Source organism: Carlito syrichta, unplaced genomic scaffold, assembly GCF_000164805.1.
Source record: "Carlito syrichta isolate Samal-C Ts95f unplaced genomic scaffold, Tarsius_syrichta-2.0.1 Scaffold316502, whole genome shotgun sequence".
Lineage (NCBI taxonomy): Eukaryota > Metazoa > Chordata > Mammalia > Primates > Tarsiidae > Carlito > Carlito syrichta.
Window position 1 is genome coordinate 307,425 of NW_007260598.1, and position 13,602 is coordinate 321,026.

The 13,602-nt window shown below is 38.8% G+C and overlaps 1 protein-coding gene across 4 annotated transcripts in view; it reads left to right on the plus strand.

Moving 5' to 3' along the window:
* The window catches only part of FNBP1L (formin binding protein 1 like), a 48,952-nt gene extending 35,577 nt beyond the window's left edge, over positions 1 to 13,375 (plus strand). For 2 of the 4 annotated variants that reach the window (XM_008074602.1, XM_008074605.1), the window contains 6 exons: positions 897 to 1,006; positions 4,257 to 4,389; positions 5,059 to 5,153; positions 7,723 to 7,871; positions 9,415 to 9,573; positions 11,145 to 13,375. In XM_008074602.1, the coding sequence (XP_008072793.1) occupies positions 897 to 1,006; positions 4,257 to 4,389; positions 5,059 to 5,153; positions 7,723 to 7,871; positions 9,415 to 9,573; positions 11,145 to 11,152 (654 nt within the window). In that variant the 3' untranslated portion in view covers positions 11,153 to 13,375. Of the gene's footprint in view, positions 1 to 896; positions 1,007 to 4,256; positions 4,390 to 5,058; positions 5,154 to 7,722; positions 7,872 to 9,414; positions 9,664 to 11,144 lie in introns of those variants that run through there. The other 2 variants (XM_008074603.1, XM_008074604.1) reach the window with 1 other exon arrangement.
* The last annotated feature ends 227 nt before the right edge of the window (positions 13,376 to 13,602 follow it).

The window sequence follows — 13,602 nt, forward strand, 5'->3', positions numbered from 1 at the left end:
GGTTCTGTTATAATCTCTAATAACATAGCTAAAGTAACAGTGATTAAAATAACACTTAAAATAAAAAAGACATCATTTGAATCAAAGATTTACATCTAAATACTAGTGCTTTTCTTAAATTTTCGCAGTGTCTTGAATGTCAAATCATTAAAAAATTTTCAGACATTGAACATCCTTCCCAAAGAAGGATTATATTTTTCTTTTGTTAACAACTGACGTATGTTATTTGGTTTTACAAAAGGTTAATTGAAAATATACTTCTTGTTGGAAAATAATTTCTACTTAGTGGATAGTTCTTTTTATTCCTTAATCATCAGGTATATTTTGATTTTGAGGAATGGTTTAATTAATCATTCAAAGGCTGCAGCATTAAAATATATTTCACTAATTAGATTGTCTTTATGAGGTAAGTTGCGTTGCTTGTTTAACTCAATTATATTCACATTTTTAGTTTGAACATTTGTAACATTCTGAATGTCATAACAATTGGTTTGATTTGGAATTGTAGTGAAATGCTATATATAAAATAATAAGCTGTGCAGACAAGAAATGTTATGTGTTTCCATTTTGTTGTTGTTGCTGTAAGAAGGTTTATATGTATTCATTTAACTCTGCCAAGATTTGAGAATAATGTGATACTGGTCATTGCCAATTACCTAGTCTGTTTCATGGCTTTCTAAAGTGACTGAAATTTTAGCTCTTTCTTCAATACAGTTGTTTTCATTAACATACAAACGTAAACACACATATCTATGTAGATTTTTAAAAGGGGTTGTTTAAGGTAAATTTGAAATTAAATTTAAAATTGACATATATTCTTATTTTATAGTAGATATATTTTAAAAATAAAGTCTCCTGAGAAGAGTTTGTTATAATGATTCAGATTCTCTTTTCAGGGCCCGGCACTGGAAGATTTCAGTCATCTGCCACCAGAACAGAGACGTAAAAAACTGCAGCAGCGTATTGACGAACTTAACCGAGAACTACAAAAGGAATCTGACCAAAAGTACTGCTCCTTTAAGTTGCTTTTGTCATTAGTTTCTTTTAGGATCTGCTTTGAATGATGCCTTTAAATGTGACGTATAGAAAGTTTTTAAACTATATTGTGCATCTTAATTGAGATAATCTTTTTTTTTTTTTGAGTGGGAGTCTCACTCTGTTGCCCAGGCTGGAGTGCAGTGGCATGTTCACAGCCACTGCAGTCTCGACTTGCTGGGCTCCTGCAATCCTTCTGCCTTAGCCTTCCAAGTAGCTGAAACTACAGGCATACGCCACCATGCCTGGCTAATTTTTTTTTAATTTCTTTTGAAGACAGGATCTCACCAAGTTGCCTAGGTTGGTCTCAAACCCCTAGACTCAAGCAGTCCTCTTGCCTTGGCCTCCCAAAGTACTGGGATTACTGGCTTGAGCCACCACACCTGGCCCAATTGAAACATCTTTGGAGAGAAAAATATTCTTCTAAACTGGAAAACTTTATGGCTGCCCTGTCATATATAGAAATGGAATGCCAGCCGGGCTCGGTGGCTCAGCCTGTAATCCCAGCACTTTGGGAGGCTGGGGTGAATGAATTGCCTGACCCTGCGGGTTCGAGACCTGCCTGGACAACTTGGTGAGACCTCATCTCTACAATAAATCAAAAATTAGCCGGGTGTGGTAGTACGCACTTGTAGTTCCAGCTACTCGGAAGGCTGAGGTGGAAGGATCGCCGGGGCCCAGCAGGTCGAGGCTGCAGTGGCTGGGAGCGGCCACTGCACTCCAGTCTGGGTGACAGAGTGAGACTCCAACTCAAAAAAATAAAAAATAATAAAAGGAATGTCAGAGAGTTTCTTTGGTTGCACATTTTTATTGGATGCTAATAGTAAAACTTCCATAAATTTGCAAAATTGCTTTATGATTCATTATCAAGAGTAGTTTTACAAACGTTAACCTCCTCTTACGCTTTGATGTATTTTCATTTTGCTTTGGTATATAAATTGAGTTCATTAGCAACCTGAGGCTATAATTATTTTGTTTGCAGCAAAACATGTTGGCAAACAGTGCTTGATTACTTACAGCTCCATATTTGTTCATGCATAGCTTTGATTTTTTTTTCATTTTTACAAAAAGTTTCCTTTAGTTCAATTTAAAAAAATGGACACAGAAGAGTTCTTTATGATGAATAAGGGGTTTTTACAGTGAATTGGTGATTTACAGTATCTACACTGAAGATAAAATGAGACTTAAATTGTAACACGAGAAATTGAAGTATGAGGCTAATCATTGTGTATCAAGTGTGATGTGCTCAGTCACAAATGAAATATTGCAGTATGGTTCATTCTCATTATTCACAGAGCCATGTTCTGTAAAGTCACCATGAGCACTGCATTATCAAATACTCAAACATTGCTCTTTGGGGAAATAGGCTCTGGTCACAACATTGTCATCAACTGATTGACTGTAACCTTGTTTTATATGTTTCTGTGTAAGACACCACACGTTTTCTCTGTAAGTAACATCCAGCCTTCTTGTGCTGAGGAACACTAGACAAACTTCAGCACTCTGCTTAGGGACTATTTTAAACACTTAAGATCATCAACAAAAAGTACAGATGTATGAAAAACATAACAGTAAATAAGTTGATTGCAAAAAGTACACTTGTTGAGAATGTGAGAGCACACAAAAGAAGGTCAAAGTATCATCTTTTTCACCTCAGCTGGGAACCTGAATGTCCTCTGGTGACTCAGATTTTTCTCTGCTCTGTCCATGTCCTAAACAAGAATAAAGGCACAGAAATGTGAATGTTCTTGCCATATACTAGAGCGAGCTCTAATCCAGTGAGATTTTATTAAAAAGTATGTAGCGTGTAATAACAGAAGTGAGGGATGCAAAGTTACAGAATGAATTGTGGAAAGTCTTGGATGTTTTTCTGGGGAGTTCTGTAGGTACTGAAATCGCCAAAAATTGCTGAGCGAAAGGGTGAGATGATCGGCTATGTATTCTAAAGAAGGTCATTGAAAGTTGTATTAAGAAAAATGGTTTAGGGCAGAGGTTGGAGGCAGAAGACTAGTTAGGAGAGTTCTGACAATCCAGGTGAAAGATACTGAGGTCCTAAATTAGGGCAGGCCATGGGAATAGAGAAAGGAAGATTCAATAAAAGAGTCATTTCAAAGCCAAAGTAGGGTGGACTTTTACCTGATTGGATGCCTAAGAAGAGAATAATGGAAGTGGTTTTTAAAAAAAGGCTCGCGGTTCCCGAGAGCAGCTATAGAGTTTACTGAAACAGTATGGGAAGGTAAAGTTGGGGCAAAGGTAATGGTTTGGTCTATGTTGGTTTTTGAAATATGTAAAAAATTCATATTGGATGTGTCCAGTTGTGTTTGGAAATACGAATCTAGAACTTAGGAGAACTGGAGATGCACATTTGCAGATCATCTGAAGATAGATGTTACTAAAATAGTGAGAGATCATCTTCCTCAAAGACGAGCGTAGGGTGAGATGAGAAACCTTTGTCATCTTATGTAACATACACTTCAAGGTTGAGCAAAGAAGGAGCCAGTGAGGGAGATGGAGAGAAAGCAAAGGTGAGGAGGAGGAAAACATGTAAACTCAGGAGGCCAAGAAGGAAAAGTATTGAGGAGTGTTAGTTAGTCGTGTCAGTTGTTGGAGTCCAGGAGAGCTAAGGCGTGACCTATTGTAATGTGATTAGGAGATGGTGTGAGAGGAACTGGCAAATGCCTGAATTTAGAGGGAGGAGGCAAGTTAAAGCTGCCATTCCTATTTCTAGCACAGGTGAGTGGGAGGACAGAGGTGCTGTGTGAGCTGAGATGAGGAACACCAGTGAGGTAACACGGCTGGCAGGCATGTGATGAGCTTGACTTAGGACATGATGAGTTTAAGAATACTGAGGAGTATTCTTCCAGCTCTTGATTAGACATATATACATATGAGATTTTATTTTTAATATATATTTATTTTTATAAATAAAATACATATAAAAATAAAATCTCCTTTTTTTAGAAGCCAAGAAATGAGAAATGAAATCTGTTCTCTTTTGTAGTCCAAGTGTTTTCAAAGATTATCTTCATAAATTACTAATTCTATATATGTTATTAGCTTTGTGCAAATTGTCTTCAATCAGGCAATGCTAGATTAAACTTAAAGAGATATAACTCTGTTTAAGATTAAGCTGCATAAGAATCCCCAGAGTCCATAAAAGTCTTTTATCTGGAAGCATATGGAATTAATATTTAATTTTGTGGTTTCCTTTCCTTTTTCAGAGATGCACTCAACAAAATGAAAGATGTGTATGAGAAAAATCCACAAATGGGGGATCCAGGGAGTTTGCAGCCTAAATTAGCAGAGACTATGAATAACATTGACCGCCTACGAATGGAAATCCACAAGAATGAGGTAGATTTGTTATTCAGCAGTTGTCTGAGATAAGTTACTTTTGTAAGCTTTTTATATAATAGATTGGTTTTTGCTAGAATGACCTTCAAATGTTTGTATTTAATTTTAGATCTTATGATCTAAAAGTAAAGTGTCATTGTGGTATATAATCATTAGATTAATCCCTCATTAAAGTTTTTTATTTAAACATTTATACTTTTTTTTTTAGTTGGGGGGGTTCTCACTCTGTCACCCAGGCTGGAGTGCTATGGTACGATCGTGGCTCACCACAGCCTTGACCTCCTGGACTCAGGTGATTCTCCCACCTTAACCTCTTCTGTGGCTGGGACAGCACATACTACTCCACCCAGCTTACTTTTTTATTTTTTTGTAAAGATGAGTTCTCACTGTGTTGCCTGGACTGGTCTGGAACTCCTGGGCTTAAGCAGTCCTCCCACTTTGGCCTCCCAGAGTGCTGGGATTATAGGTGTGAGCCACTATGTCCAGCCACATTTATACTGTTTTTAAAACCAACTGTAAAGCTGATCATTGATCAGATTGGAATAAGGGTTTCCCATCTCTAAGAATTACATAATTATAAAAACTCAAAACACATTTTAAGTGTAGAATATCTTACAAACTTCTGAACATATTTATTGAGCTCAGTTGTCTGCTTATTTTTTCCCCAAGGCTTGGCTCTCTGAAGTTGAAAGCAAAACAGGTGGGAGAGGAGACAGAAGACACAGCAGTGACATAAACCATCTTGTGACACAAGGACGAGAAAGGTCATTTTTTGCATTTTACTTGTATGCCTTCTTTTCTTCCAAATTTTTTTTCACCGATTTGTTTTACATTTTGTATAGTTCTTTTTCTTTCTTCCAAATTTAACAAAGTTGGCATTTTAATAACTTCAGTCTTTTGAATCTTAGTAATTTTCTGTTTCTTTAGCAGTGGTTAGAGGTGAAGTGAGAAATTTCATCTTGCTATTTAATTCTAGTGTGTCATGCATCCAGAAACAGAACTAGGAGCCATAGAAACTTCCTAGAGCTACTTCCTGGGGCACAGGTGCCCCCAAGCATGGGGAGAGTCCCCAGAGGCTTAGATAGAGTTGGGTGGCTTATGCCCAGGAAAGATTTTACTGTCAAATTGCTCAATGTTTTATGAAGGAAAAAAAAAAATCTGTGTTGTTAGTTTGGATCAGAGCTTTCAGAAGGCATTTTGCTGAATCTGCATACCCCTTGTACATTTCTCTCTTGGTGAAATATATCTCTTTTTTCCCATAACAAAAGTCTACAAATTAGGATTCACCTTAGAGAAGAATCTGACAGATCTAGTATCAAATCTTGGTTTTTTACTTAATTATAGTGTAATTTGAGCAAGTTCATTTTAATGCTCCCTGAGTCTCAAGTTCCTGAAACATAAAATGGAGGTTGAAATACCCATTCTTCAGGGTTGTTAGTGAAAAAGGGAATAATGTCCATAAGCACCTAGTGGTAGGATACCTGGTAATAGTAGATGATTCACAAATGTTAGTTCCTCCCTTTCCTCTCTTATCTCCCTTGTCACTTCTTGAAAGAGCACATATCTTCAATATGTGGGCAATATCCACTAATAATAACTGGCTTTTGTTATTAGGTGAAGCCTAGAATAAAAGGATCTAATTTCTCCAGCATGTGTTATTGCAGAACATGGCTTCCAGGCTTACTGTTAAACCTAATCCTGTAAATTTTTCCATTATTAAAATTTTATTCAATCATTTGATTCCTCAGCAAAATTATTAACATTTTGATCTTTGATTTTTAAAGTTTTAAAGAAAAATAAGGTTCATTTTTATTACCTGCCTTTCTGGATTTTCTAAGTTACTAACTTTCCTGTTACTACCATTAATTGGAAATTAACTTTACTTCTTATTTTAGTTGAGTCTTTTTTTTAAATAATCATGCTTTTATTTGCTGATGCCATTACAAAAACCGATTACGTTAGAAACAAAAAGTGTTTTCTTGAGTTGAAGTCAAAGACTTTTTTTTTCTTTTGGGTTGGAGTCTCAATCTCACTCCAGGTTGCAGTGCTGTGGCACACTCATGGCCACTCCAGTGTCAACCTGCTGGGCTCCAGAGATCCTTCTGCCTCAGCCTTCCAAGTATCTGGAACTTGGTTTGCGCAACCATGTCTGGCTAATTTTTTTTTTTTTTTTTTTTTTGTAGAGACACGGTCTTGCCAAGTTGCCCGGACTGGTCTCCAACCCGCGGGCTCAGGCAATCCACTCACCTCAGCCTTCCAAAGTGCTGGGATTACAGGCTGAGCCAACAAGCCTGGCATTTTTTTTTTTAAGGTAGGGTTTCACTCTGTCACTCAGGAGTGCAATAGCGTGATCTTGGCTCACTGATACCTTGACCTCCTGGACTGAAGTGATCCTCCTGCCTCAGCCTCCCAAGTAATTGGGAATATAGGTGCACACCACTACTCCCAGCTAACTTTTCTATTTGTTGTACAGATGGGGTTTTGCTTTGTTACTCATGCTGGTCTCAAACTCCTGACCTCAAGCAGTCCTCCCACCTCAGCCTCCTAAAGTGCTGGGATTACAGACATGAGCCACTGACACTTGCCAGAATCTTTTGGTTTTCAGTGACAGAATGAATACTTACCCATACTGGCTTAAACTAAAAATGAACATCATTAGTTGATTTTAGGGGGAGCTTGCTAGGAGCTCAGATGTTATCCTCAAGCCTCAGTTTCTCTCCGTCTCACGGTTCTGTCTTCTCCTGTGTTGGCTTTTAAGGAGTTCATATGGGGTCTTCTAAGGATCTGGGTGACTATTCCTTCAAATTCAGGTCCAGTGGAAAAGGGAGTATCCTTCTCTCCCAACAGTCCTAAGCGGAGGCTCTGTGTATCTGACTGGGTTGCAGAATTACTTGAACTATTTATTCCAGCCATAGAAACAACTCCACCTGAAGCCTGGGAACTGAATCTGGGTCTGGGTGGGTTCCCTAAAGAATTATAGGGTTCTTTTGCCAAAAGTCGGGATGAAGAATCTGGGATGATGAAAGATAAGTGTCTACTATATTTTTTCTTTTTCTCTATAGACCCAGTAATAGTGAGATGTATGTATATACCGAATATTGTTCTGTTCCTAGAACATTATAATCTTTTAATTTTTTATTTCAAAAAATTCTGCAAAGAAGCATTTTGTATTAGAAGCAAATTATATATTCAGCGTTTAAGAAAATAGGACTATTCAGAGCCATGTCATTGACATTTAATTTTCTGAATTAATCCTGAGGAAATCAACTTTAGGTAATATATAGAGTTCTCATGTTTGTGATACTTGATCAGCGATAACATTGTGTTTTATAGTCCTGAGGGAAGTTACACTGATGATGCAAACCAAGAAGTCCGCGGTCCACCCCAGCAGCATGGTCACCACAGTGAATTTGATGATGAGTTTGAGGACGATGACCCCTTGCCTGCTATTGGACACTGCAAAGCTATCTACCCTTTTGATGGTATGATTTTCTTAATATATCGTATTTGATAACATTGGTTCCTTAAAGTCTAAATACATTGAGTCACTCACTTTAGTGTCCTTAGGGAAATAATTCACTGGCAGAAAATTGTAATCTACTTCATTAGTATGCATACTGTGGCTTTAACTGTGTAACAAATACAGAGATTTTTCTCCCATACATAGAATTGAAAGAAAATATTCACATTATTAGTGCAATAGTTCAGATGATTATTTAGTTATCAACTTTGGTCAATACAGAATTTCCCCCAGAGTTGTTACTAATGCTTACATGTGGTTAACAAAGTTGAGGCAGCTTGAGCATAGCCCATCCCGGGAATGGCTGGCGGGTCGAACACGTCATGTTCTTCCTTGCAGCTTCCTGACATCAGGAGACAGGTAGAAGGCGTAGCTGAATGCCATCCTCATATCCTGACTCTGTGGGCCTTTTTAGATGAGAGTGGGAGAGGATGTGGTAGCTGCACCTCTGTCATCTTTTCTCCTGTGAGAGTCAGAGAGCGACTCTGTGAGGGCAGTGAGGCATGGAGGCCCTCTCCTACATACTTTTAAGTGCCCTTCCTTCTCTTGGCTTCTGAAAAGTGTTTTTCCTCAACCAACAGGATAGCAGAGAAACACCTTCCCAAGTAAATTGTTTTAAAATGTTAGATGGTTTCAGGTTTTTCTACTCACTTTGTATTGGTTTTAAAGTTGAGTGAAGTCTTTAGTAACTTCTCCTTTTGAGAAAACAGATGAAATTTAAGACCTGCAGTACAGTGGTATGCACCTGTAGTCCCAGCTGCTTGGGAGTCGGAGGCAGGAGAATCACTTGAGCCCAGGCTGGCAGCATAGCCAGACTCTATCTCTTAAAAAAAAAAGCAAGAAAGGAAGGAAGAAATGAATATCTTACTATAATCTAGAGAGTAGGGAAGGAACTTATCACATGTTCAGTAAAGATTCAGGTGTGAAAATTGTTACTACTAACCAAGTTGGGGGTGGCTAGGGGTGGGAAGAAAGGAAATTCTGAGGCTGATGAGGTCTTCAAGGAGAGTTGCGCTTTGCAACCATTCTGCTTCAAGGTCAAATCTGCATTCTTCTCTGCTCTCTCTTCAAACCGTATTCTTTCCTTCTCTCACCCTTTCACTGTCTTGTTACTGTTGTCCAGATCCGTACCTCATGAATTTTTTAGATAGCAACATTACTCAAAATTTGGAAAAGGAGATAGCATTGTGAAATAGGAGTTAGAATACCCCATCAAATCACATAGTGTCACTGTGGCTTGGTGATTTCATGTGTTACACGGGGTGACCTGAATTCAATATTATGGGTCTATCAAGCAGCTTAAATGAGAGATTGTATAGGAATGTGTTGGGTGAACTGAAAACATAACAGAGATGCTGTTGCTGGTGAGAGTCAGTGGGCTTGTGGCTCCAGGCACACTGCAAACTAGTAGGGTTTCATTTTATTTTGTGTGTTGTATTTGTAGTTTTTATTTAAAATTATCTCTGTGCTTAAATTGTGCTTGTGCTGTGAAAACTCTCATCTAGGACATAATGAAGGTACTCTGGCCATGAAAGAAGGCGAAGTTCTGTACATTATCGAGGAGGACAAAGGGGATGGATGGACAAGAGCTCGGAGACAGAATGGCGAAGAAGGCTACGTGCCCACATCTTACATAGATGTAACTCTAGAGAAAAACAGTAAAGGTGCAGTAACTTACATCTAAATAACCAGGCAGCCTATGCCATGTTGATACGGGACCGATAACATAAAATGAAAACACATTCAACAGGTTGGAAAAATAAGAAACGAAAAGGGCAGTTAAGGTGTGTTGCTCACTCTGTGAGTTGAGGGCAGGCCTGATCTTGGGAAGGGAAACTACTCGTGGCCCTTTACTGTTGAGTGGTGTTGGTGTGAAGCTTAATTGATGCCTTTTGCTTTATGTCCTGCTTAAGTCTGTGTGAAGGATTTGTGTTTTTCTGCCTTATAAATAATAGAATTTGATTTATTGGGCAGGAATCCATAGATAGTAATGCTCCCCTGCCCCTTGACTTCTGAAAACCCAGAGAGTACAGTGAACTCAAATAAGTAAAACTCCTTTGGAGTGCTGTGGAAAGCTGACTCCTCAGAGTGGGGTTTGTTCTAGGAGTTTGAATTGGTAGCTACGGTGTCCGGGAAGAAAAGAAGTAGTTGGGTAATTGGGCAAAATAATAATTCCATTTTCATTTTCTTCCTTTTTCTTAACTTTGATTTCCTAAAGGAAGGAAATAAGTACTCAGTACGTAATCTATTTTACTAGGGGGTTAATCAAGAGATCTACAAAAGAGGCTGGGCACGGTGACTCATGCCTGTGATACCAGCACTTTGGGAGGCTGAGGCGGGAGGATTGCTTGAGCTCAGGAGTTGAGACTAACCCAGGCAGCAAAGTGAGACCCTGCCTACAAAAAAAAAAAAATTAGCTGGGTGTGATGGTGTGTGCCTGTAGTCCCAGCTACTCAGGAGGTTGAGGCAGGAGGATCACCTGAGCCCAGCTACTCAGGAGGTTGAGGCAGGAGGATCACCTGAGCCATGATTATGCCACTGCACTCCAGCATGGGTGACAGTGAGACCCCCCCCCCTAAAAAAAGAGATCTATAAAAGAAATCATATGGTCTGGTTCTTAGGTGAATAAAGCGACTTTCTTTTGAGACCTCAAGATATTTTGTAGTTTTCTGATAATTTTCAATAATATACGAGCTTCCTTCCAAATTAATCTTATGCTTGTATTTTCATCTTGAAAATGTCTTTTGGGAAATATTAGCTTCTTGGCTATTTAGCATTTAACAGTAATATACAGGAAAAGGATAGTTAGTTACATTAGGAAAATATACATTCAAGATAGGGGGATTCTTGGGGAGGATGTACTGGCAAATTTTACTTTTAAAAGAAACAACTTTTTTTGACTGTTGTAGAAGATATCTGTACCACGTTGAGAACATTTTGTTATTTTAACTAATTGGAAGATTATTTTTCCAGTTAATTTAAACAAGCATTTGTTGGAGGATTGTGCAGTGCTGGTTGTGTGGTCACCCCTGAGTTAGTGGCGTGGGGAAGTAACTAGGGAAACAGTAGGACTGATCTGTGGTTTTGCTCGTGTTTCAGAATTCTCTGTTTTCAGTAGCTGACTGTACAGTGATTTTAGAGACATTCGAGACAGACACTTTAGACTGAACACCCCTTTTTGGTCGTACCAGAGGTCTTCAGTAATTGTTCTTTTCTTTTTCCTCCTGGACTGCAGGTTCCTGAAGAGGGTTTCTGAGGAAATGGGCAAGATGTGGAGGAGGTTTCATGCAGCTGCTGTGGGGGAGGGATTAGAGTTGTCAGGCTGAGAGAGAGAGAGAAACCAGTGCATGAATGCATGCAGACATGGTGATTTTTTACTAACTTCATTAGCATTTCCATACATTGTTTTTAAAAACCATTGTAATACCAATCTTTAAATTTGTAGTTTACAGTTATGAGCAAAAGAAAAAGGCCAACAATGGCTGACCATTTTTCTGTTTATTTTACTAATTTCTGGTCAGTAAAGAATTCAGAGTTGCCATCAATTGTCTTCCATTTGGCTGTCCCAACAGACCGTCTCCAGCCGGCTCTGTTTAGTTGGCTTGCAGACCCATGTCCCGCTAGCTCCTTGCCATGTCCGTGTCTGCCTGCGCCACCTCCGTGCTTGCTTAACATCCTGTTGCATGTCTAGCGCCATCGTGCTGGGTTTTTCAGGCATGTCTTTGTAATCCCTTGTTCTTGTCAAGCCTCTGTTCTGTTTTACGTTTGTCGTGCAAGCCACTTTGTCAGACATCTCCAGCACTGATGTTTCCATCCTAGTGTTTGTGTGTGCTGCTATGACTTCCCCACTGCCACTGCAAACATTCCAGTTTTGGCATTCCGAAGTAGTATGTGAACCTGAAGTATTTACGATAAGAAAAAGAAACATCTCTGCTCTAGCCTACAGCCCCATTGAAAGACTCTGAAACGTGATACATCTTCAGCACCTCAGTTTGGGAAGACTCCATCCATAGTCAGCACTGAAATCCTGGCATAACAAACCCAGAAGATACCACCTCCAGACAAAGGACTATTGTCAGAAGTCAGCTGCTTCCATTCAAATGCTGCCTTAAACTAGAGTGCCTAAATCTGTCGGTTGCCAACACTCCCACTCCAGTATCCCACAAAGGGCTTGATGTGTCAGTTCAGTGCGACCTCCTTTAACTGCAGCACTGCTGCAGCTGCCGACGGAGCCTTGGTCGGCTCTGCCGTGGACGATGGTGCATCTTCACATTTGTGCATCAGACTAAAGACAGTCCGAGTCCACTTTACTTTATTCAGTGTTTTTATGAGAAGTTTTACGGATCTCCCCTGTTGTCTTTTCATTTGGGGTTATGATGATCTCATTTGGTTATTACAATGATAGTCTGTTTCCAAGTGATGCTTTTGTTTGAACCCGATAAAATTTAGTGAAACTTTGTAATGATCTGTGCACTTTTTCTTGTAAAAGGGGAATTTCTGTATGTTTATACTTGTAAATATAATCGATGTTAGTGCTCCTTTTCCCATGTTGTCCTGCCTCGCCTCTGTGCTTCTGTTGATGACTTGTATCTTAACTGCTTTCTTAGTGCTGTTGTAATAGGGAGGTGGGTGGGGGCCGGGGGTTATTTGTACCACTAAAGCTTCATTAGTTTGGTTCTTTACTGTTTTGAGGGGAGAAGGCGAACGTGAACTGGTTTGTTATTGGATTTTAAGCAATATTTTAGATGCTGTGTGAAGCTCTAATAATTTCCCCCAGTGTTATTTGAATCATACTACCAGTTACACTAAAGCTGAATGACAGTTGTGTGAAAGTTAATGCCTTCATAAGAACAAGTACACCACTGCTACACAGCTGGCATAGTGTGTTACCTTTGCGACTAGTAAACTATAAAGTTTAGATATTGAATCTCGTTACAGGGTTATTTATATAATGTGACATTACTCAGTACTGATGGACTACATGAAGTAGTTTTAAAATCTGTGCTATTTTTATGTTAAAGGTTAGCGGTGAGGAAGAAATGTGATCTGGCTGTGTTTGTCTTCTGTACAGAGCCTGATGTGCTTATGTGTTTTTGGCTAACAGCCACAGAGGGCAAAGTGTAAGACTTTCTTGTAAGAACTAACTGTTCTTTTCAAGCTACTGTTTGTTTTTCTAGAAGCAGGATTTGCTTCCATGGGAGGCAAGCTCCTTCATGTGGAATAGTGCAACTTGTATATGGATTATGATGGTAGGAGAGACATTTGTACTTGCACAGTTTAAATCATTCTTAAATCATTCTTAAATTTTGAACATGTGAATTGTCTAAGAGAAATCTTTAATTTTTCAGTAATTTTTACTCTTTTTGTGCACATGTTGATTTCTTAATGGTAAATGCTTTGTTTAAGATAGTGTTCTCTGTTGAGAATATTTTCATGGAATAAAACAATCTTTTCATGGCCGGTTAAGGTGTACAGTGTGTTTATCTCTTATTTCTGTGTGTACCAAAGAGATGTAATGGTTTTGTCCTTGAATGTGCTAAATTTCAGATAATACAAAGAAGATGACAAGTTCCATAAGTGGGCAACCTGTTTTGCCAAGTGGTTTTAGAAATTTTATTCTAGTTTTGGTTTCTCTCAAGCTTCCCTAAAGGGTTGAAATGGCATGTAATAATTTGGATTTATCTTCGTTCTAC